The sequence below is a fragment of the Larus michahellis genome, chromosome 8, assembly GCF_964199755.1.
Source record: "Larus michahellis chromosome 8, bLarMic1.1, whole genome shotgun sequence".
Classification (NCBI taxonomy): Eukaryota; Metazoa; Chordata; class Aves; order Charadriiformes; family Laridae; genus Larus; species Larus michahellis.
Window position 1 is genome coordinate 40606858 of NC_133903.1, and position 26129 is coordinate 40632986.

The window sequence follows — 26129 nt, forward strand, 5'->3', positions numbered from 1 at the left end:
AACAGCATAATTCACCACCTTGGACAATAGCAGAGTATCAAATGAAGGCAGGACTCTCAGTGTTGTATACATGCCCAGCACTGATGGATTTTTATTTTTCAATAGGTAATTATTAAAGGGAAGATGGGGAGGAGAGTTTCTTCTAGACAAAACTAAGTCAGCAAAGAACAAATTTGATTTGAATGAAATTGTCACGAAGGGAGTGAAGAAGTTAAGGCTGCTTAAAGAATCACCATAAAAGATATTAGAAAAGTGATTTTAATATGAGGTTATGAAAGCACAACTTAACAGAGTTTGATGGCAAGGTTCACTCTACTACTTACAATGTGGAAGGCAATGGTTTATGTCTAATAAAGGGGTAAGGAAAACCTCCCGTTGAGTCACGAGGTTCATACTGGACCCCCTTGCTTTCTGAACTCCTTCTCTGAGAGAAGTCTAGGTGTGGCTGGATCCACGCCTAGTCTCAGACTTGGTCAACAGTTTATGTCTCAAGGGATTATGCGTAGGGATTTCAGTGTACTGCTTCAACATGTGATTATGGGTCTTGTGTGAACTTGGAATAGGAGTAGTTTGAGGTTCCTTAACAGTACTATAACAAATCACAAAGTTAGATTGTATGATTTTCTAGCAAACGCTTAATTACTCAATAATCAACAATTTCTTAAAATCAAACACAGCAACTTAGCTAAAGATTCAACAAAGTTTCCTAAATCAAATTGCATACATGAATACACACACACACAGAGATATAGAGGTTAACCGATGATTAAGATGTTTCCTTTTCTGCAGGTTATAGTAAATTTGGGTACCCAATGATTGAAATGGAACTATACGCACTTTCTTCCCTTCGTCAGCTTCTGTCAGTGGACGGTCTCAAACTCCTAACTCTTATCCCTTTGTCAGCTTCTATCAGCAAACAGTATGAAACTGCTCCCTTTGTTGGCTTCTATCAGCGGATGGTCTGAATCACGTCATGAAATACAGGGTAGCAGCCTGCTGCGATCCCAGAGTGCTCTAAAGGGCATCACTTTAGAATCGGTATTTGTAGGGTCACAAGATGATTGACTTTGGTCAGCACTTTTCCATTGTGGGCACAATTCTTGTCAGCTGATCTTGGCATCTTTCAGAGTGGACTTGTGATCCGGGCAGGAGGGCTCTTGGGTACGTTTCCCAGGCAGCAGGAGCTCCACGTGTGGCTAGGGAGTGCCTCATCACCCCAACTCACTGCACTTGCACTGGGACAAGAAAGTACCAGGTTGTCTCAACTCACTGCCCCAGCAGGCAAGGTCAGAAAGTGCCAGATTGTCCCAGCTCACTGCACTTGCAATTGTAACAAGAACAATGTTGGGCCCACTGTCCTTGTAACTAAAGCAAGAACAATGTTTGCTGGTGCTGACATTGCAATGTGGCCTGGCGAGGTGGGGGGAGGTGGGGTGTCTGCACTACCACAGAAATTCAAACATAAGTAGAAACATAAGGCAAGTTTGCCTATGTTTAATTTATACCATCAATGACTAGATCTCCTATCCTTCAGGACAGACCACTGCAATTCAGAGACACCTTGACAGAAACAGAATCTGTGGCTGGAAGTGCAGCACTAAGTATGACTGACTCAAGCATGAATTTTAATTAACAGATATAGGCTTGTTAAATCTTTTGAAAAGTCACTCTGCTGTTGGTGCATAGGTCTCTAGTATTTGTTCTACGCAGTGGACAAGACTATAGGGATGGCTACCAGATTTACCCTTAGTAATCTCAGTAATCATGTATGACAATATCACCTTCATATTTAGGAAAAGACTTCACAACAGCAAAAACCCACCAGTAACAAAATCCCACTATCACAAAATAGGTTCCCAGTCCCACCCCAAGTACGCTCTATGTGCCTTGCACTGAGATGCCTACCTCAGTCTTTCTCCCAAATACAGAACTGGAAGTGGAGGGCCCGTACCATCTGCTTCCCCTTGCCCCACTCCAGCAGCCGTGCTGAGCTGCTTCTGCCTGTAGCCATGCACTTACAGGAGCTGTAAGTCTCAGTACTGACATGCTGCAATGCAGAACAGCTCCTGCCTCTGCTGCATATCAACTTAAGATGAGCAGCATAAAACTGGTAGTACATACCCGAGAGTCTGGAAACACCTGTTTTACCGACAGGGATGATGACATAGTGATGTTGCAGACCTCTGACCTGGGTTCCCTGCACACGCACTCACAACGAGCAAAGAAATATTAAAAAAAAAAAATAATAAAAAACCCCTACTCCCTCGCCACACCACACCCCAAGAAAAACAGAGCATTGATCAGTCATCTGTTTTTTTAATACTCATTGTCTGATGCAATCTTAGCTATGATCATTTCTAGCCTGGGAGTACACCAATTTTAGCTATAAGTGGATGCAAAGTGACCCATCTTTTAGAGTGAAAACTATTTACAACCACTTATTTCTACCTGCTTTTTATCACCTGTGAGAACTGACAAGATCTAGTACCAAAGAGAGAAGTATAGCCCTGACGGCGTGGCACAGCGCCTGCACTACTCAGAGAGGAGAGCACATAAAACTGCATTCACTGCAGATGGAGATGACAGGCAAATATTATTACACAGCCAAAAGGCAGACAGTTGAGAATACAGTAAACTTTTACAGTGATAACAAAGGTCATGTCTGCCCTGTGTCCCTTTTTAGCTTTATTTTTGTCCAATAAAAAGACACTTACCACCTCCAGTACCCATCAAAACCTTAAACCTATGATTTAATAAATAATACTAATTCTCTACAAAGAAAATATAAACACATTAGAATTCATTTATGTTGGAAAATTAGACACAAAAGTCCATTCTATCAGACCATATAAAAGCTTGCAATAGCAAAAAAGTTTTCTATACTTTCTCCTTGTTTAATAAAGACATCCCAAATGCAGCAGCTTACCTGATCTTGAAGAGACATAACAGGATTATTTTTGGTTGTATTGATATGTAGAACATGATATTTGTTCTTCGCACAAAGATCATAGGCAATATTTGTGAAGGATGTGCTGGCAGTCTTAGGTACTCTGTTGTAAATAATCACCACATCATCTTCTTCATCCAGTGTCACATCTTGTCGGGGGCCATCTACTGTATGACGCTGTTCTATTTCTCTGACTTCATGTCTTGCAATAGCCCTTTCTGTTAAGGATGAAAAATACAGAATTTCAATGTAAGTATCACCAATTTTGAGTTGAAACCATAGAATGCAAATAACCAGGTGAAAAGCAACAACTCCTCAGTAATAAAGGAAACACCTGCCTGTCACATATATATTTCTGACACATTTGAAGCAAAACTTGATCTATAAATTGCATGAATGATAAAAGGTGAGTTAGTCTGACACAGAACACAAGGCCTAGAAAACAATATACTTAGGGAACACATTCTGTATTCTACGACTCACGCTAAGGTTACTGGAAGCCATCATCTCTAAAGAAAAATGTCTATAAAGTGCTACCAAAATGGTGACACCCCCAAAATATCCCAAATAATATAAAACACCTGTTTAAAAATTATAATAAGAGGAATAACTCAAGCAATTTGGAGAATAAGAATTTTCCGAAAACAGCAGAAATACTATCACTAGAGATTTAGTCAATTAACTGTTTAGCAGCACTGGAATTCAGATGAAACCATTGTGTTGTTATTACAGTTGATATAAGCCCCAAGTGTAAAGCATTACAATAAATGGGTTTGCAAAAATTCAATTAGATTTATTAATTTCAAGTTTGACAAGAATAGAAGCAAAGGGCTTACGAAACAGTTGACATTAAGGTGAAACATGATCTCTGAGTACTGAAATCCACCAAATACATCAAAAAGAAAGAAACACGGAAAAGCAAGCTATGAACAAAACATTTTGGCAAGGTGAGTACATTGCAAATAAACCATTTTCCTTTTATACAAAGGGCAATACTCCAAGTAATTGAACTCTGCTTCAAGTGCTAAAAGCCTTTTTGGAAAAATAAAAACCGCAGTATCACAGCATTATTTTTTTTTGCTGCTACTGCATATCAAATACATTATGCTGATTCAGACACAGCTTTGTTCTGTTCTAGATAAGTATATACTTTAATACGATTTGTAATACAGATGTCAAAGCCTCTTTTTCTGATTCATTTATTGTGATATTGCCTTTAATAATGTATTCAAAGAAATCTGCGTTGGCCAACAATGCAAGCTGAAGTCGGTCCCACCAGAGTACCCTGTAATTCTCTGTATTATGTTCTTACACAAGGTATAGCTCTTTCTGGATGACAGGCTCTTAACAGCAGCAGCTCTTGGTCTCTACTTCCCTTGCTTCCTGTAACCCAGCTCCTTCTATTCTTTTTCACCACATCTCTTTAATTATAACATAAAAATCACTTTTAAAGCAGAATCATTAAGCTGTGAACACCACTAGCCTGTAATTCCACATAAATTGTCTTCAACCACAAACTTCCATCTGTCTGAAATGCTTCAAAGCTTAAACTCACTCACTTTCTCATATGCTCGTATCTCACACCCCATAACTAAGTTACACCAGTATGAAAATGTTTGTAGAAAATGCTTATTGAGTATATCTCAATTTTCCACATGACATCTGTTGCTCCCCACTACATCAGTCACAGTTTTTGCTCCTGCCTTTCTCATTTGCTACCTCTCCCATCACTGCTGGCAAACGTCCTATTTCGGAAAGAGATGAGGCAACAGACTCAGGTTTCATCTATCTGAAGACGGGTACAACAAAAAGGGACTGGCAACTCTCCCCCTCCAGCCAGTAACAGATTAGAGGAAGCATTTGGTAGGGGACGTAGTTAACCACATGGCTGCCCAAGGCTACATAGATACTGAATACCACCTAGAGAGGCTGAAATGAAACACATTTAATTTGTATTTTCCACTCCAAAGTAGCAGATCTCAGCTAGATTTGAATCATAACTGCACAGAACTCCAGGGCTGATGAGGCTGGCTGGTGCGGAGGGAAGCTTTCCCTTTTACGTGGAAGAAGTAAACATTTGTGAGAAACAGACATGATTTGCAAGAAGAGGGATGAGAAGTGTTCCTCTAATGAGGTATTTGAAACCATGACAATTCAAGAATTAATGTCATAAGTGCACTTTAAAGGCTATGCATGAGGTATAAAAGATGTATGATTAGATGCAATTAGCAGAAAGGCTATTGCATAAGATCACCTTCAACTTTGTATGGTGAGAGGGGAAAGCAAGAACCCATGCAGGGAGGAGAACCTTCACTGGTATGAAGTACACAGACAGTTGCATTATCAAAGAATAATGAGGCTTTAAACTTCAAATTAAAATGAAAACTAATCTTCATGATAAAGAACTGAAGTGACCTTTATGAAATAACTGCAATAGTTAAAAACCAAAAGCTGAGATGAAGAGCAGGACATAAACTGCTGAAGTGCAAGGGAAGCTAAAGCTAGTGAGAAGCAGATGAAGCACCTGGAAGTGCCTAACCTGGTCAGCCATCCTAATGGCCTATTTCATTGTAGTCTAGTAATAGGACAGCAAAGAAAATTGCAAGTTTTGTAAAAGCACACATTTTTTTCACAGTAATAAACAGTTCACAGTTTTCCCCGTGACATCAGGAAATTTTTTGTTACTTTCTGAAAATTCATTTTAACTCTTAAATGGCACGTGATCTGACCCATATGAATTATATTTATTTATTTACTGAGGGAGGGGGAAGAGTTCCACTAATGGAAACATGCAACTCTGGCTAGTCCTTGGGGTAACTATGTTAATCAGGAGTTAAAGAATTTGAGGAATTGATGAATATTTGATTAACTACTTCATTTGCTCTTCTACAATATGTAAATCATCCTGGAAGCAAAATTCCTGTAATGGTTGAAAAATGAACATTGCTTATATGTTTTTAGAAGTATAGTAGAAAACACAACGTATGCTTTAATGACTTTTTACATGAAAGCTGGGGAGGAAGAAGTTGCTAGGTATTTATTAAATACATTTTGTTTAGCAAAAATCTCCTTAGACAACAGCCCTGCAAATTTAAATTTAATTATGAGAACTTGTCCATATAAGGTTGGATTGATTTCACTGAAATCAATTTTTTTAAAAAAAGAGAATCAGGTAGGTCATTTCTTTCCTACCAGAGATCCTGTGGACAAAATTACGTCCTATAGTCTCATTGCATTCTATTTAAACTTGATTTTGTGAGGAAAACACCTAGGCAAAATTATTAAAAGCCAAATGTCCAAACTGGGTTAAGACTGTCCACACTAAGTTTAACACTAATTAACTATATCGATTTAAAAAGCTAAGCAGCATTTAAGTAAGCAATACTTTGAATACAAGACAGTTTTTCGTGGTAATATAATACATGATTATTTTAAGGCATAAGATATTCTGTCTCACACTTTTTTATTACTGCCTGTTTAGGTTCACTGTAATGAATAATATAATTACTATACAGATGGGGAAAATGCTGTTATGTCATCTGCAGGTGTCCTACTTGCAATCTTTCATCAACGGCAAGGACAGTTTGCACACAGGCAGTACCATACATGAGCAGTGTAATAAAGGCTGCTACGCTGGTTATTTACCAGCAGAGGAATTTGCAGAAAGTCTTCAGCTGGCAGAAGTAGTTGTTTTGTAAACAACAGAACAAGCTTATTTTTTCACCCATTTGTCTACATGTTCTTTGAAATCCTCCTTTATTCCATTTCTGTAACTGCCCTAATTTTCCACAACTTATGTTTCTTGAGCCATCCTTTTGTAGCAAAAACCCCAGGAAATACCATGGCTAGCAACAAGTTGGTTTGCCAGTCAGATGTTACCAGAAAATAACATATAAGTTATGTCTTCTTTGGCAGAAGCACTAATAGCAGCATTCAATCTGTATGCCACCACTGATTATGGCTAAATTTGAATTATTTATCTTCAAGATCACTGCCCTTTCAAGTCAAAGCAGTTGGAGAGAAATGGACTGACGAAGTTTGATTGCTTAACCCTATATTTTTAGGGTCTCAACTAATAAAATCACCTGTGCCCTAGACAGATACATACCTATAAAAATATTTGAAAACCCAACTGAACAATATTTACATAATTATAGAAACAAATCAACCAACTGAACAATATTTAAGTAATTATAGAAACAAATCACTGTGATCACACGCAGTTATTTGTCTACATTCCTTGCACATTCAAACAGAAGAATGTCTTAAATAAACCAAGTTTATTAGAATTTACTTCAAATCCAAGTGTTAACTGCATACAAAATATTATCTTCCCAAGCAAAATAGAGTTGCATGGATTTTAACAACTTGAAGGTTAACAAAACCAAATATTTAATATTCCTTACATTTTTCATAAAAGCATAAGAACCTCCTGGGATTTCTTAACAAGGAAATCTACCAAACCCAGAAACTCTTCTTTCCCCTATAGCTTAGCACTTACCACTCTTGATGAAGGATACATTTTGAACTTCGCTGTTGAAGTCAAGTTAAGTGAGCATGCAGAAGAATAATTCAGAGCATACCACTCTACTTTCCCAAACCACGCTCTTATTCCACTATGGCTATTTCCCTTCTGCCTGTATCTACAGATATTATTTAGGCTCTCTCTTCAATATGTCTTATGTGCCTGCCATGCTTCTTTGTGAAACCTCCCACTCAGATGAGGAAAGGCTCGGTCTTAAAATAAATTTTAGCTCAGCAGTCTTCAAGTGTTGCCCAACAGAAGAAAAAGATGTGGATTCAAACTTTACTCACACTGACTTGATGTGATGGAACTGGACAGCTAGTATTGATAACACCATCCCTGAGCAAACAGTTGCTGTATATCTATGACACTGGATGCCATTTCCAACCAATAAGCAGGTTTCTTCCAGTTGGGAACAATATTGAAGCCAGCTAACTTGGTGCCTCAGCTTTCTTTCCACTGTGCTCCCAGGCCAATGAGGCAGGCAGGTGGTAGCCTGAGGCACTGAGCAGCTCTCAAGCTGGTTCCCTGCCCAAAAGCTGCATTAAACACATGATTAGCCTAAATACTGAACTGGAGCAGGACTGAAAACCTATTGACTCCATTCTTCTCTGATGAACAATGAAAACTGAACAGCAGCTTAAAAATGAACCATAATTATGTAGCAAAGTTAATGTGCTGATTCATTTCCAAATTATATACGCCCACCATATACACGCAGCCTTCATCCTTCACTGAAATGTTGCCTCCTCTGGGAGCTGTTTAGCAGCATACTACTTATAAACCACAGCAGTGCTGCTGGATGTGGATATCAATCCTTCAGGGATGGAGAGGAGGAGAGAAAGAATCAATGGTGCCATGACAATTTATGGCCATGGAGGATTTGTGTCACTATACCCAATTAAAGCCGCAGGAAAAAATATAGACTTAACTAATAAAAAAATGCCTAAATTTAAATCTGTTCAATGTATCAGTATTAACATACCAACTCTTTCAAAGACCTTTACAGCTCTATCCTGCTCTAGTTTTAAGTCTTACTAACAGCAAACCCACCACATTTGTTCTTTAGCAACTTCATGACTTTGACCAATATGTATTTTGGGCAAGCCTTCGGTTTCTCCTACTTTCTTTTTCTCTGTAAAAAAGTATTCCGTGAAGCCTGCTGTCTCTTTATTGCTGATTAATGAATGCTTACAAGTCTCAAAGGCAATTCTGGGTTTGCCATTGGGCTGGGAGAGGGTGTCAGTGAAGTGCAGCAAACCCTACCTTCCTGCTCCGGTAACTACAGTGCTCTTAAAACCAGTCCAGGAGACTTTAGATTCTCTCAAGTGTGATTCCTTACAACTATCTCTAAATGACTATCCTTAAAATCGTAATTAACTATTCTGTTTCACCATTAGCATATGTAAATATGCATATTACAATCAACATTAAGAAACAAGGAAAGCAAAATGCTGGCTATTTCACAGAAGTACAAACTGCTAGTCTTGCAACATCGCTGTTTATCAGAGCTGAGTGACTTTCCACTGGTAAAGCAAATACAACTTTAGTGTGAAACAATACAACACAGGCACACTTTCCCTCATCATACCAAATTTCTATTAAGAAAAATAATAAAAGAATTGCTAAGAAACATAACTGCAATTTTATTTAAGTTTTTTCAGTCAACTTACCTAACATCTGAACCCTTAAGATATTCCAGCTATTTGCATTTTAGACAAAAGCGACTGTTGGTCTCATTTGCAAATCTAGCTCTCTTTAATCGATCTATGAAATATCTATGAAAACCTTTAATTTAATATTTGTCTTTAAAAAGTCCACAAATTCCAGGACAGCCTCAGCACATATGTGCTCTTGGTAAAGTTCTGATCTACAGCAACGAAAGATCATCTGCAAAGCACACACAAGGATGGAAACGGAGCACAGGACTTAAAATAATACCATAAAAGCTATTAAATTTTTTCAGTCAAGTCAACCCCCCCCCCATCTTTTCCTTCCCCTTCTAAAAATTCAGTTCCCTTAGTGTCAAGAGATTATTATGACTAAATTTTAGAAATTTCATTCCAGCTTGCCTTTTTCCACTAAGGCATGGAGAGAAACAGGTATAAAGGATCTTTTATAATAAAAGATTGTTTAGAGAACAATTAAAAATCACTAACATTGCCAAAACATTTTCTTTAATAGTGGTTAATGCATTTGCAGAACAGAAGGAAAAAGAACAGTCCAGACAGAAGAGAATTGTTTTCAAACTCCAAACTTTAAACTCCCAATAAACGCACACTGGAACTAGTTAAAAGCAAAAATAATTCCCTTAAAAACACTAACACAGCCCAGCAAGGAGGCACCTCCAGCTAGGCATTGAGATTATTAACTAAAATCTAATGCAGCAGCTGTCTGAAAATTAGAAGTAGTGATGCTGAAAAACCTGCTACAGTTTCATTAGCATTTGATACTCGTCATTTAATTTCAAGATTGCATTTTTGCCAGGGCTTTATTTTGAATACGTAAGCAGAAGCATATTGATTAGTGTGTGATATTGTTAAGGGTTTGGTATTAAACTAAAAAAATCAAAATGTTTACCCAACAGTAAAATCACTATACCATATATGCATCCAAACTGTTTTCAACATCAGAGCCTGCATGTCTGGCAGAAAAAAAAATATTTTTCTGCAAATATTTTTAGTTGATCAACAGCATTTGTGAGGAACAGAGTATTTAAAGATCAAGCTCTGACCGAGTATTTCTTTTTTTTTTTTTTTTTTCTTTTTTAACTAGTTAACATACAGCCTTACACATTTTTCTTCCAGCATTCTGTTGGGCAGGATATTTTAATGAAAGACTATGTTGTGGCCCTTTTTTGATAGAAGACCAGATGTACCGCACGTACTATAAAGTCAGCCTGTGTTTTAGTTACCTAATACATAGGACAGGTAACAATGCCCCAGGAAGGGCAAAACCAAAAACTCATGAAAAGTCACAGATCAGATGAATTGCATCTATAGACCAAAGCTTGGATACCCCAACAAGCATGGTTACCCACAGAAAAAGTATGGCTTATAGCAGACATTTTTGTGTAATAACATCCAATGAAACAGAAAAAAAGAAGGTTTCATTCCAGCAAGTATGAAATTTTGAACAATTTGTAAATGCTTGAAATAAAAAAAAAAGAAAAGCACCTTGAAAAGGTACGTACTAAAACCACATCTTCAGCTGTAACTATAGCATCCCTGCTGCGACTCCTGAGTATTGCAAATAATACTAATTACAAAGGTACATAAAAATTTATAGAAACATTTTAGGCAACGTGGTTTAGTAGTAAGAGTTAAAAATAAGCATATGTCAAACAGCTCCATACACCCTCCAACTTTAGACTGAACTGTTTTGCTTGACACAATTGTGTTGAATTCAAGTTAATGCATTAGCATGAGAGCAGACACAAGAGTCACTATTCGTCTTTTTTTCCTCCCAGTCACTTGCAATTTCAGGTTTCTTTTGGACAAGGAAACTTGAATAACAGATAGCTGTAAAGAGAAGGATGTATCACAGAAAGAAAAGGTTTGTGGCTGTCCAGAACCCCAAAACCATCAGTAAACTAATATGAAGCACTGTGACTATGATTAACGGCAATGAAAAAATAGTTGCAAATCAGGGATTTGTTCTCTAAATAATAAACCGCAGCTGAGTATGTGACAGCAGGGTTTGCTCTTGTTTATAGTGCCTTAATATTGTAATGCAGGTCTTCAGTGTTAGCAAGAAAAGTAAATGGAACTGTTTTATACACGGATACAGTTGTCACAAGCGTTTCACTATACAAATGTGCATGTCACTCCTTCAAGCAAAATCCAATTCAAGTAATGAAAGAAAGCAAGATCAATATAGATCATCTGACTCCATTTAGTAAGGCAGCCTGGAGACTGTTTTGTTATTTTATATAAGCTTTCTCCAGGCATACAGTCATTTACTTTTTCTAAAAGGGTACTGGCTAGCATAAAAGCAAAAAGGATGACTAAACTGTTAAAATCACTGAAAGACCTGTGTTAAAATCATTGTGTGGACAATGCTGTACTACAGTAAGTCACCATCACATTTAATAAAACTGATTGGTAAAAATATACTGTTATTTCCAACATATTAAACTTATACCCCAGCTTGTCTTCACACTTGGCTTAACTAACTAACCTGGAAAACAAACTATTGCCAGTTGGTCTAGCAGCCAAAAAAAAGGAAAACAGCAAACAGCATTGCCTTCTGATCAAGCTTAAGGTAGAAGATCTATATATTTTATTAGGAATCTTAGGAAGTTAGAGTACCACGAACAAGCTTATGGTAACTCTATGTGGTACCAACAGATACAGCATGATATTTGCTTAATTAACATAGTCTGTGTACAGACTAAGCATTTACAGTGATAAATATGATTTCTAACCTTAATGTAGTTATAGGAGTTTGTGTAAAGTCCTTTGAAAAAACAGAAGTGAATCTGGATGCTGAATGAGCCCCACCGTTGTTAAGTCATAGCAGAATTAATTTTAATTACATTTTTAAAATACTGACTAGATAAGCTTTTGATTATATTTTTGTTTTCTTTGTGAAAACCATTTATCTTGCTCTTAGCTTCATTTTAAGAACTTCAATTTCATTCTATACCCTGGTTGCTTTATATGCAAATTAAAAGTACATCTTATTTTTCCCCAAAATCTCCAAATTGTCAATCAAGAGACTTGCTAGCTCATATAGCTTAAATATCAACATATAAAAAAATCACTGCCTTATCTTCTGTTCTAATCTTAGGCTTGCAGCCTAAAGACCTCATCTGAGATAGAGGTGAAAAAAAATGAGCATGAATAAAGACCACAGAATTGTAGAACAGTTTGGGTTGGAAGGGACCGTTAAAAGTCATCTAGTCCAACCTCCCCTGCAATAAGCAGGGACACCTTCAACTCGACCAGGTTGCTCAAAGCCCCGTCCAACCTGACCTTAAATGTTTCCAGGGATGGGGCATCTACAACTCCCCTGGGCAACCTGTTCCAGTGTCTCACCACCCTCACAGAAAAGAATTTCTTCGTGATATCTAATCTAAATCTCCCTTCTTTCAGTTTAAATCCATTACCCCTCATCCTATCACTACGCTCCCTGACAAAGAGTCCCTCCCCATCTTTCCTGTAGGCCCCTTCTAGGTACCGGAAGGGGCTATAAGGTCTCCCTGGAGCCTTCTCTTCTCCAGGCTGAACAATCCCAGCTCTCTCAGCCTGTTCTCACAGGAGAGGTTCTCCAGCCCTCTGATCACAGATAAGCTCTAATGACACACAGACCACCCAAAAATAACATTTCAGGAACCTCAAAGCCATTTTAAGTAAATGAAAGTACAAGAAAAACTCTTTTTAACTACAATGAACACTAAATTAAATAGTTTTTAAACTACCTCTGGAAATCTCTTCTTGCTATATCCTACACCTCTTCACACTTGAGGGGTCCAAGCTATGCTCAGGCAGAACTAGGAAAACAAATACATGCAGCATCGACCTGGTTCCTTTCTGAATAAAATAATCACCTGCTTTAAAGGTAGCCCTTCCTCTCTGACTCTCAGAGGATTAAAAGCAGCAGTGGCTTAGTGGACTGAAGGAGTCAGTAGAGGGAATATTACAAAGGAAAGCTTGCAAGTCCTTGCAACATGTACCTTCCCTGGTCCTACCCTGGAAGCTCAGATGCGCGTTCACAACAGAAGCCCAAATGAAATCCCCAGGATTAGTTTGAAATTGTACAGTAGAAAACACCTGTGGCACAACTAGCCAGCTAATGCAAACCTTCCACGTTCACTCCATGCTGCACAACAGTGGCAGTCACACTCAGTTCAAATACACTTGCATACCAACAACACTACTACAAAACCTCTTCGCAGCAGATATTGATTAGCAAAATCACAAAATGCACAAACAAGAGCTTTATCTAGTTTCATGGCAGTGCATACAGAGCGCTCTGTCCTTGCTAAAAAGAGGAAACAGTCCAGGATTCATGAGGTGTGCAGTAAAGGGGTATTGTACAAAAAACTTCCTACTGGTAGCAGAGCCAGCTGCTCACTGAAAGCCTCTGGGTGTTAATCCTGATATAGATTGGATTAAGCCTTTTAATTAAAAAGAATTCTTTCCCTTCGTGCATGAGAAATATTTTGATCTTCCCCCAAATCAGTCCTTTTTTGAACACGGAGGACTATTTGATGAAAATTTGACCAGAACAAAAGGGCAAGCAATTCCCTCATTGCACCTTAGGTAGCTGTTGCAAAAAGGTAAAACCAGCTCCAGCCCCTTGCTCAGACCTTTGGTCCCACAGCAGTAAGGGATACAACAGATTTGTATTCATCAATCTCTAACAATCCTTTCTGAATAAAATATACCATAATTATTCATTATCAAAAGGTACATCACTGAACTTACTGAAAGTCAGAACTGCATCAAGTTATGCTGGATAATGCAATGCCACGGAAACAGAAGCCAAAAAGAATTGCTATACATATCCCCCAGTAAGGCCACAGAAAAAAGGACTCAAGATTCTCATTTTTGTATTTCAAATTTATTAATTTTATGAAACCCCTGGAACAATTAGGAAGTTAATTTAGCTTTACATATCATCTTGTTGGCAGTTGATGTAGAATTGCACTGTGTGTAAAGAGCTGACTGGTCTTGGGGAAAAAAAAAAAAAAAACAAAAAAAACCAAAACAAACGACTCCAACCAACCACCAAAAACACCCACTTATTTGGTCAGATTATCTTTTGCAGACATTAAGACTTTGTCAGATTTTATTTCATACAAACAAAGTAATCTGCTTCCAACAATAGTCAATAGCCTAAAATCTGGCATTAACCCATTTCTAATATGGCTGAAACCTGTAGATCTCTGTAAGGGAATAATCCTTTTGCTGTCATTCAGAGAGAAAGTATTTTGTCCTGTCAATACCAAGCCACTTAAGACATTTTAACTTGATTTTAAAGAACATATTACATGGTCAACATGGATAAGAGTAGCAATGCTAAGACTATGTTTTAAAGCAAAGATTTGTTGAAACTTTATGGCCCATGTTCCCAAACAAAGGTGTGTGACATTGAGAACAAAGCGCTCTTGCTAGAGATACAGGTATCCGTCTCAGCTCGGCTTTCCCCAGAGAAGCTGTACAGCCATAATACTTCCTTTTTGTGTCAGTATTAAAGGTGTTGAAGTCATCCAAAACAAGCTTTTACTCTCTGTTCTTCACATCTCCATACATGAACTCCAAATTTCCTGAGTTGCTTTTGGTTTAAGTCTCTACTGTCCACAGATGTTTTCCATATATATAATGTAAATTTACCTTGCTGTTGCATAAAGTCACCATCCCCAAATTCCATTAGTCTCAACTACTATTTTTGTGTATAAGAATAGTAAAGTTGAAAAGTTCATTTTTATGTTAACAAGCTGTAACCATGTAAGGATATATATATTTTTTTAGTATTTGCTGGTAATTCAAATAAAGCATGTATGGAAAAAACACACAAGTCTTCCTTTTTGTTATGTGAAGTGGAAGTTACTTCTTCGGAATGTTAAGTCAGAAAGATACTTTAAATCCATGCCATTACTCCGGCAAGGACATGGATGGACGGACTATTATAAACTTCTGTGGGAGGATATACCAATTGATACAGTTTTCGGTAAGAAACAGCTTATTTATCTGGGATACTTCAAAGCAAAAAATACCACTGGTGAATTCTGTTTCCAGGGAGATGACATATTACCTTCCAGAAACATGTCACACACTGAAGTTATTCTTCAGACTGAGCAAGCAGAGGAAAACATGAAAAGTACTTCTTTGCCATGACATAGACTCTCTGGCAACATTGTTACATAAGGAATAATAACAAAAATTAAATTAAAGAAAAATTTTTCTCACAATCCTCAGCAAATTTATTTGCAGTGGTTAGAGAGGGAACTACCCGTGTACCAACAGAGCTCTAAAGACATCATATCATTGTAGGAACAATTCAGATGCAAAGTTTGGGCAGAAGAGAGGGGCAAAAGCCAAGAGGCATTAGCCCTATATAAGTACCATGTGGTTCACGGGAAGCTCCAGGATAAGTAAATAATAGTGAGAATGTGCACGTTCCCATATTTCATCTCCTCAGTCACTGCTCTAGATCCACACCATCAACAATTAATGTCAAGTTTTAACGTTATCCTCATCACTTCATGCCCTTTTCGCTTTGCTGGACTTTCCTTGAAGGAAGCAACAACATTGTCCCTTCTGAAAAAGGGAATACAAAGGAACCAAGCAGCTGCGTAGGAGAGAAAGAATGAGAACTCCCACACAAGGAGTTCAGCAAATTGGTACTTAGAAATAAATAATAGACAAACTTATACTGTTTGGTAACAAATAATTTAGCAGTACAGTATGCCCATTACAGAATAGCATCTGCCTACTAGTCTCCTTCAATTGCATTATTTCATGTCTTCATAAGCCTTTTACTTTTTTGCCATGTCTTCTTCCTCAGAACCTTTCAGATAGCTATAGCCTCTCCTCATACACTCCTGGCATCCTGCTAATAATCATACACCCCTGCTCACGGTTTCCCATCAATCATTTAGACTTACAATGACCCGTTAGGGTACACCAAGGATCACGTTTCTACTGACTCCTTGGAAGGCTGGTGTTAATGCACTTCTCCCAAATCCTGATATCTACAAACACTTTCTAAAGACATACACAAAAGCCGCATTGCTACTGCACTTTTTTCAAGTGCAAAGTCACTTGGCCTTTTGATTCAAGCATTTTTTTAGTTTTGTTGTGTTTCTTTTTTTTTTTTTCCAATACACAATTTATCCTTCAAAAGGAGGAAATACTTTGGCTGCATGTAAGTTGTAAACAAAACCTCCCTTGCTCATACTAAAATAACTGATGAAGTCTTATTACTTTTATGTTCCTAGATAAAAGTAACTTCTCTTATTTTCTGAAACGGCTCCTCAAAATATTTTCACACCTCTTACACCTCTTTTCACACCTAGTTCATACCATGCCATCTTCTTCTCAGGAAGGAGAGGATATCATGGGCTGACATCAATTTGCAGGATTAAAATTGTCTCAGGGTAAAAATTCTCACGTTTCAAACATCACCATATCAATGAGGAAATGGGGCACTTTTCATCAAAAGAAAATTCTGTATCGAAATCGCTATAGATCAGGACTTCACATCTCTGTATGCTACTAGCCTATGGCCAACTGAGAAGATAAGAGAACTCTCAAGCAAGATACAGAGCTGTGCTTCAGTACATATGTAGATCTATTTTTTTTCAGCAAAACAATGTTAAATTTTAAAGAGAATATTCTATCCAAGTGGCCTCCCCTCTACATTCCCAAATGTCGACAAATTATCCTGATGATATTTTCATTAAAACAGTAGCTATTTCTTCCAGAGACTATAGAACCCCACCCCACACTCTGTAGTCAATGTTACAAGCCTACAAATTGAACAGGTAGCAGAAATTTCAGTCGACTTTACATGTACCACTTAAAAAAATATCTGAAACTTCAGTAATTTTTTTATGTCTCAAACTGTTTTTTTAACCTGTTCTTCAGCTGAGGTACAACGTCTGCAATATATTACCTTCTAAAAATTATATTTACAAATGTACATAGTAAGATTTATTTCAAACTATAACATGTTTCCAATTGGCAGGTTCTTGTCGAAGAAAAAAAGCTGAGCTGCCACAGCTCTGTTCTGCTTTTGCGTCTTCCAACTGCTTAGAGGTGGGAAAAAGTTGTTTTAAGTGTTGTGGGGTTTTGGTTTTGTTTTTAAATCCTGCCTCTCAACATCTTTGAAGCAGAGGAGTTTCACGCTGCTTCTCTACGAGGAGGAAAACATGACTCTGCATCAGAACACAACAGACGTCTCTCCTGACATCAGAGGAAAGATGTCGCAAGCCGCTGTGATGTGACTGGCAATGGGGTAATTGACAGAAGTTTAATGGCGCTGTCTAGCCCAACAGAGCCGTGGGAGTCAGACTAGCTGTCTCTGCACATCTGTTGTGGATATAAGCATTTGAGAACAATCCCTGCTTTCAGCCCAGATACTAACTCATTCAGTATATTCATCAAAAAAGCAGTTGAATCCAATGGCTTTCATTTTACAAAATGATAGATCTATACTCCCTCATGACTACATACATGAACAGTTCCAAATTTGGAACTTCAGATGGATTACTGCCTCCTCCTCTGAAAAGGGTCACCCTGTGCAAAGCACACAGCCACAGCAAACAAACCAGAGGAAATTAGCTTATCTAGAGAGAACATTTTTGAATTGCTAACAACTGAGCTGCAAACCCCACAAAACTTCATATTCATGCCATCAAAATGTCTGCAGACTGTCTTGGTGAAAGGAAATCCAACATGGATACAAAACACATTTCTTTTTAGGAAGTGAGAGCTCTTTATAATAATTATTTAGGCTATTATAAAGCTAATTCCCACTAGGTGGAGCACAGCCCTCCCTTTCAGAGGCACTTTCAGCCCAATTTGGAACTCACAGACAGTGTCTTAGCTCATTTAACACACAATGCAGTTGTCCTTAAGTTAGTCCTAAACTGATAAATATTAAAAAGATGTTAATTTTATTATTCAGATTATCATTAAATGTGAAAGATGGAAATTCCCAGGCAGTAAAGATATTTAAAGACAACTTGATTGCAAAGCTTATAAAGAAAAGCAACAATAATTTACCATTTATCATAGAATCATAGAATAGTTTGGGTTGGAAAGGGCATTTAAAGGTCATCTAGTCCAACCTCCCTACAATGATCTACAGTCAGTTGCACAAAAAAAAAAAAAAAAAAAAAATCGAGATTGACATGTAATGAAGAGCACAAATAACACAGGTACAATTTTTTTTATTTGCCTTCTTGTTTTCCCACCATAAGGCTACACCTGGTTCCCATCACCAAGCCTTTCTTCCCTTTCATTTTAAAACATATGCTGACACACATCTTTCAAGAGCTAGTGTTTTAACAGTTTTATCAATTACTCTTAATACTTGAGGAAATCACCTGAGTTGTCAAAATTTAAATGACATCTGTTACCGTAAATGCTTGTTAATCTAGTCCTCACTAGCTGGGAAACACTGCAGAGATCATAAAAGTTAGCTGCTAAGAAACATTTCAGCAACAGTTCCCTGTTTCTGCTCCCTACTTTTCTTTCCATCTGAATCTAAGGGTGCATTTTATTTTCTTATTTTACCATGGCAGTACAACTATTCAAGACTCTCTTTTAAAAAAATACAGGCACTAGAAAAATGAGATCTTGGTTAATTAGTGGAAAATTTTGCATTGAGGAAGCTGTCTTTAAAATGAGTTACTTTTCTTCAAAATTAAATGAAGCACACATTACAAAAATAATTAGTATGTACAACAATCACTTGAAAGCCTATCTCCTGCTACAGGACATTTCTATTGGGCGGCAATCTGGACTGCATTATAAAACACTATTATACATGAACAGATGGAAATCATAAAATGATATTTAGCTACAGATTTCCTGTCAGAAACTTATATAAAAAGAAGGGGGGGAAATATGCTCAACATTTTCCATTAGCCAACATCAAATCACTGAAAAATATCAAAGAATCCATGTAATGCCTATGACACAGCAACCTATTTTTAATCCTTTTTTTTTTTTTTTTTCCAAGTCCCTTGCATACAAAACAGGCATAAATAAGACTACGTTTTCACCCTTCAGCACACAATTTAGGATCAAAACCAATAAACTACCCAGCAAAGAACACACATGAAAATGCATTTCAGTTACAGTTAAGAATTAAGGCTTCTCAGGTTTGAATTCTTACTTTTGACTGAACATCAGTGGAAGTCAGTGAAGCTCTACAGAGATCATGGCCCAGAAATGTATTAAACTTTCCCACTATGAGCTGTAATGAACTGTCTTGGCTAGAACAGCAAATGCATTGTTTATTTCATTCAGATATGAAAGTTACTCGAGTTGCAAAGATCAAGGTGCATAACATCAACTTAGTATGAAAATAAACTGCTCTCTTCGTTTAAGGGCAAAGTATTATCAGCTGTTGTAATTTGTACAACTATTTTGAAATACAGTCTTGTCTTGGATTACACTTAATGAGAACCTTTTGTTTCATTGACAGGACTTTAAAAAAAAAGTAAATATTAATGCTATTAAAGCACAATACAGAGATCATTAGTAAAAGTCCAATGTCAGAAAAACAGTTGCTGAACATGACATCCAAGAGGAATGTGGGGCTAAGGGAGGTAAGATACAGATGTGAGGCACTCCTTGAAATGCTTAGCATACCTTATTAAATAGATTACGTTCAGTTTATTGTTCAGTAGAGTTGTATTTCACAGCTGATAAATGGTAAAGTTACCTGAAAACTAGCAAATCACCAAAATATTATTTCATCAAGACTTTAGAACACATTAGGCATGTTAAGAACACACCAATGTTTCCTTTAGCATGTAAGTCAGTAGAAGCATAAATTTTTAGTCTGTACATGGCCTGAATTTGCTGGTTTATTCCCAGAGTCACCAATGAACACTTTTAATGTTATTTTCTCCATACATTTGGCTTCTTTCATTCCACTTCTCTTTCTGCACAAACACAAGAGAAGCAAAGGAACACAGAGACTTCCTTCTGTTTCAGTGGTCTTAAAGACAAACCAACTTTCAAGATCACTGACAACCTCCAAAAGGATTTAAATTACACCAAGCTAACAACAGTTAGGGCTTCAAGCACATCCAAGACAACGTTCTTAATTCCCCAATCAATGTGGTGAATTCAGGACGTCAGAGTACATTAAAAATGGTGAGGAAAGAAAGGAATTGGAAAGAAAAAAAAGTACAAGTTGGCTATCAATTAGAATATGCTGTATTATTCCACACTCCAATAATTAGCAAACTTCAAATCTAGAATTTCTTATTTATGCATACAAACACATACAGTTGCGTAAAAGTTCAAAAAGTCTAGGTTATTTTCGTGAGAGCTGGGAACAGAGTCTATACAGAAAGTAAACCTGGCAGCTCACAGCTATCTCAAGCTCACCCCTGGGAAGGGCATCAGAATTCTGCAATATATGCCTGGACGCAGTTAATAAGGCTAGTCATGTATAATTAACAATGTTCTCCTTTTATTTTACCTTATGCAGCTGAATAACAACTCTCCTGTTAACCCAAATGGGAGAGAAGGAATCCTAGGCTTTATTGAAAACCACCATTAAAACACAACCATATTTCTAGCAAGTGAAGTTGAAGAAAAAACAGCCAGGAAACCACTAAAAAGGTGGGAAATCATCTCAGAGAACAGAAAAATATACCCCTGTATAGTACAATGAAAGAACACCAGACACCCTTGAAGTCTAACCAGGTGCACCGGAGGTAAAGACATAGTGCTAGTTCCATACAAAAAACACAAAAAACTCCAGCAGTTTCAGAAGCTTTTAAACTTTTTAAGGTAGCTTTTAATAGACTTGAATGAGAACATTCTGAGGCCAAAACGCAGTGAGAGGCCTGAGGATCCCATCTTCCAACTATCAGCCTTATGCAATCAACTGCCTCAGCCTTTTTTCTGTGGTTGCTTTATCAAAGAATGAACACAAATGCTTGTTTATAAAGCCTCGGGAATTTGAAGGGGAATGGACACGGGGCTTTCTCTGTACAGAAGAACGATGGTCTTCATCTATCTTTTTATATGTAAGGTAGTTGAGATAACATTAGGTCTTGTCTTAATGGATTTTGTTTTAGTATCTTCCAACTCAGAGGTAATATAACATGACATACAAAAGGCTCGTGAAGCAGGCTGAAAACACTGGGGACATCACTTTAACTCCCCTTAAACTCCCTCCAAGCACAAACTTCTGCTCTACAGAATGTACCTATTTCTATAAAAATAATGAAGACATTTCATTTGCCCATTTATTAGAGACTGAAAAAAGAACCGAGTATACAAAGCCACTGATCTGTTCAGAGAAAGTATACTAGCATTCAGCAATATATCAAAGCGAGGAACCAGAGGATCTTTCAATACAGTTGGTATTTGTGCTGGCAGACCAAAGTAAACAAGTTTTTTTGATTGCAGACCCATAAACTAAAGGGGAGGAATATATCATCCAACTCTTTTCTTCTCAAAGCTCTGACAGTGGGAAGCCAGAGCATTTACTTCTTCTTGAGGAAAAAAAGATCGAACACTCAATTATAGTACCTCCTAATAAAAGCCAAACCCAAAACAAAAAAAACCCCACCCAAAATAATTCCTTGCCACCAACATCAGAAACTGCTTACCAGTACACAATTATGCCAAATACTTTGTAACAAAGTCCACAATTGTGAATTTTCAGCTACAATGGCCCTATTTGTGTTCTGTTCACAGCTATCAGTGTCTTCTCAAACACACCTTTCCCCCTTCACTGACTTCATTTTAAGCACCAAGCCGCTAGCTCTTCAGCTTCCAGCATCAAATCTCCCCAAGATTCCCTAAACTCTCCTGCTTCTTATTGAGCACACTGAAGCTCCTACTCTGTTTAAATAATCCCAAATGTTAAGAAGCCTGCATCCAAGTTGCTGTTGCCTAGTTTCCATTTACAATTAAAAACAAAGCAACAGGAATAAAGAAGCTAAACACTTATGGATAGAAACATTATTCTTCTTATCTAAGAAAATCCGCACTTCATCTATTGATGCAGAAGCAGCCCCCAAATTAAAATAATAGCAGTAACAAGATAGCTGACCCAGGAAAAAACACCTACAGAAAATAAATAAAAATTAAGCTTTTTCACAGTTAAAAGAAGAGTTTTGTTCTACTTTACATTTTACAAATTCTACCGATAGCCAACATTTGCTACCTCAACTTTAGGTTTTAAATGTTTCATTAGATATTTATCTTTGGTAATACATGGATGCTTCCTGGAAAGATTTCACCTTCACTCTGAAGAAGCTGTGAACACTAGACAAAAAAAATAAAATAAAATCACTTGGAAATCATAGAATGGTTTGGGTTGGAAGACACCCCAATGATTGTCCATCCAGTTCCACCCCCCTGCCATGGGCAGGGACACCTCCCACTAGACCAGGCTGCGCAAAGCCCCATCCAGCCTGGCCTTGAACACTTCCAGGGAGGGGGCATCCACAACTTCTCTGGGCAACCTCTTCCAGTGCCTCACCACCCTCACAGGAAAGAATTTCTTCCTGATATCTAATCTAAATCTCCTCTCTTTCAGTTTAAAACTGTTACCCCTTGTCCTATCGCTCCACTCCCTGACAAAGAGTCTCTCCTTATCCTTCCTGTAGGCCCCCTTTAGGTACTGGAAGGCCGCTATAAAGTCCCCCCGGCACCTTCTGTTCTCCAGGCTGAACTCTCTCAACCTGTCTTTGTAGGATGTTTATTCTTAAGCTCTCTTATATATGTGAAAATGTGGATAATCACTACACTGTGACAAATGGAACTATTCGGGATTTTTTTCAGTTGTTTTTGTTTTATGCTCCATGCTGTATTTTTCAAGATTTATCTCCCAATCCAAGTTAGCCATATGCATTTTTATGCCTATATTTTGCTTAAAAAAAAGGCAAAATTCTTATACAGAATAAAACACTGATATAGCAAGCATGCTGATGACTAATACACAGACTAGATATTTGAAACTGGTACTTCAATCATAGTTTCCTTATTCAACTATTCTGTAAAATGAAACCAACCCTTGACTGACAAAAAATACAAAAATGTCAAATTTAAAGAATTTTTCAAGTTCCAGACATGTAATATTCTGCTGCTCGTACTGGTGGTCTATAATTATGCAGCACAGATATAGCATACTTATGCAAATGAAACTTATGCTAAGGGATCAATTTCTCCATCCTTGAAGTACAGAGACCCAGTGGAATACCTAATGACACCAAAATCAGAACTTCCTCTGAGTGGGAAAAAAATTTTGTCAGTAAAATAATTAAATAGTGCTCAGATATATTTAAAGACACTAGACTTCTGATTTCAAAGTAAAAATACTCAACCATTCTTCCTTCTCTCACAAGGAGAGTCCATTGTCAATATCTATTTTGGAAGCAGCTATTACACATCAGCTTGCAATGCTCTTCCCAGGAGTGAATGTATTTAAAGATTACTCAGACCCTCCAAAGGTTCACAACAGCGAATTGCTAATTTATTTCTTTCAGAAGGAACCTCAACTATCAAAACATTGCATTTCCTCCTCGAAACAAAATCTTCACATTACACACCATCATTTTCTCATTATACAACTTCAGCTACTACGTACACTTAGTAAACCAGTCAAACTCTCTGTAAAATCAAAACCAGTAGTTGTCTTTACAAGGCTTGCCATTAAACTTGTGCTTTACTACCAGAGTGTCTGCTTCTGTCAAAGTATTTGTAAGAAAGGTGATGGCAGACTTCACATGCTTTTGTTTGGCTTTTCTAAAATTCCAGATGTCAGTGCAATATTTGTCAGCTCCTTTGGACTCTGAGTTATCGTACAGAAGAGCTCAGATAGACATAGTAGAGGGTGGAAAGTACCATTCCATACCAGGAGTAAGGAATGGGCCATGTGTCTGCTCCTCCTCAGCCCTACCTCCCATCTTAGCCTCTTACCACAAACCTATCTCCATGTCTGGCTTAAAGCCAGTATGGTAAACCATAAACAAGTGGTGTAACTTTCAATAAAGACACAGCAGAGAGCGGAAGGAAACTGAGGACAGATGCACTTTTTCAACAGCCGCAACAAAATACAGCAAAATTCATCTACCAGAACCAATGAATGATTCTCAATTTGATCCTCTTATGATTTTTGCTTCATCTGGGAAGCAATGCTAGGGGTGAAGAGGAATGCATTTTGGCAGAACTGTCTGGCACTAAGGAAATGTCATAGCCATTCGGACTAAAAAAAGTTTGGCAGCGCAAAAGCCTGATTATTACTTCTTTTGCATAAAGGCAATCAGGAGAAAATTTGAAGTTTTCTCAGTAAATTCATGTGCTCTAATGAAACAATTCACATGAATAAAGTCACCATATATAGATGAATATTGTTATAGATTGTGGCCCAATAATTGACAGGAACCAGTCCAATTAATCAAATTAGTTTATTAAGCAAGCGGCAGCAAGCAAAACAGCGCTGGGCGGCCAGGGAGTCTTTGCTCCGCCAACGGCGCACACCCACTTCCCGAAAGTAGTTGATTATATACTCTTCTGGTTCCCGTATATGTGTCAATCCTGGTATATTCTGTGTCTGAGCGACGTGTTGCTAGGGGGTCGGTCTTGTCCCGCCTCCTGATGGTCGTGAGGCTGAAGGCTCCTCATCTTTATCAGTGTTCTTGGGGAGACTCTTTTCAGCTTATCTCACAACTTAGTTCTTCCCTTTGAAGTGTTAAAACACACCAGATGCCTGTGATTTAGGCCTTGAGGTATCAAAGTGCACCAGATAGCACACTGGATGCCTGCGATTTAAGTATGTGAAGAGTTGAAACAGTGTAAGTTTTCACCAGCCTTTAAGAAAGCCTGATTTGATTAACAAACATGATTCTATTTATTACAATATTATCAAAAGAAAGTAAATCGTCTTTGTTTTGCTATTCCCAGTATTAGTTCATCTTTTTTCCTGCTGTTGTCCTACAGACACGTTGTACACACAGATACCCTGGAGGTGTTTAAAAAAAGGGTAGATGGGGCACTTAGGGACATGGTTTAGAAGTGGCTTTTGTCAGGGTAGGTTAAAGGTTGGACTTGATGATCTTAAAGGTCCCTTCCGGCCTCAGCAATTCTATGATTCTATATGCTATTTTTCCAAAAGAAAACAAGTTGTTTGAGCTTACCAGCAGAGTAAGAGGTGCAGCCTGAAGCTCTATGTTTTAACACTGATAATGGATGATTTATCTTAGTGAGAAGCTGATAGCAAACAGTCGTTTTACCTGTGAGAGCCAAGATCAGGGACAGAATTGCCTCCTACAGTCTGCATATGATTTTTATGACAATTAAACACTGGGAGACAGTTGGATTACTACATGAACTGATACCGGATTCTAGTCATATTGGAACTGCACTGAAATTTCGAAGCAGGCCCAAAAGAACCATTACAGGCACAATTAGCGCTAGCGGATGAAAGATGCTGTCACAGAAGCTCTAACACAAGCCCATGCTTCAAATGACTTCAAACACCATTCCGGAATCCAACAGATTACACAGTGCATTTGCACTGCTGATTGTTTCCCTCATAATCCGATTCTTACAATATGCCTGAAAGTATACAAGTCCCTGTAGTCTTACTCTGTTTGCCACTGAAAAATGAGAAAAGCACATTTTAGCTGTTTCTGAAAGATACAGGAGTGGGAGGGAGAGATGCACAGTATGCTTTGCTTTATTTTAAACAGTACTTAAGAAAGCAAAATTGCAAAGTGGTCTCACTTTTTTTTGCTATATTCTCATCCTTCACATTTTTCACCTCTCCATTCTGCTTCCCTGGCCACTGCCACATCATCTTTTGGCCAAAGGAAAGATTCCATTCTCACAATGGAGCCAACACATATTTCTCTTGCCTCAAATTCTCCCCCTGGCAGAAGCTTTTTTTCCCAATTCCAGAAAGGTAGAACACTAACTTTTGGGATGTCAATTAATAAAACAATGA

General features: G+C 37.8%; 1 protein-coding gene across 1 annotated transcript in view; it reads right to left on the reverse strand.

Annotated features, from left to right (window-relative positions):
* Nucleotides 1-26129, reverse strand: part of HS2ST1 (heparan sulfate 2-O-sulfotransferase 1) — an 82979-nt gene that overhangs the window by 16696 nt on the left and 40154 nt on the right. Inside the window, exon 2 of the mRNA XM_074598071.1 lies at nt 2927-3165. Within this exon, the coding sequence (XP_074454172.1) occupies nt 2927-3165 (239 nt within the window). The remainder of the gene's footprint in view (nt 1-2926; nt 3166-26129) is intronic.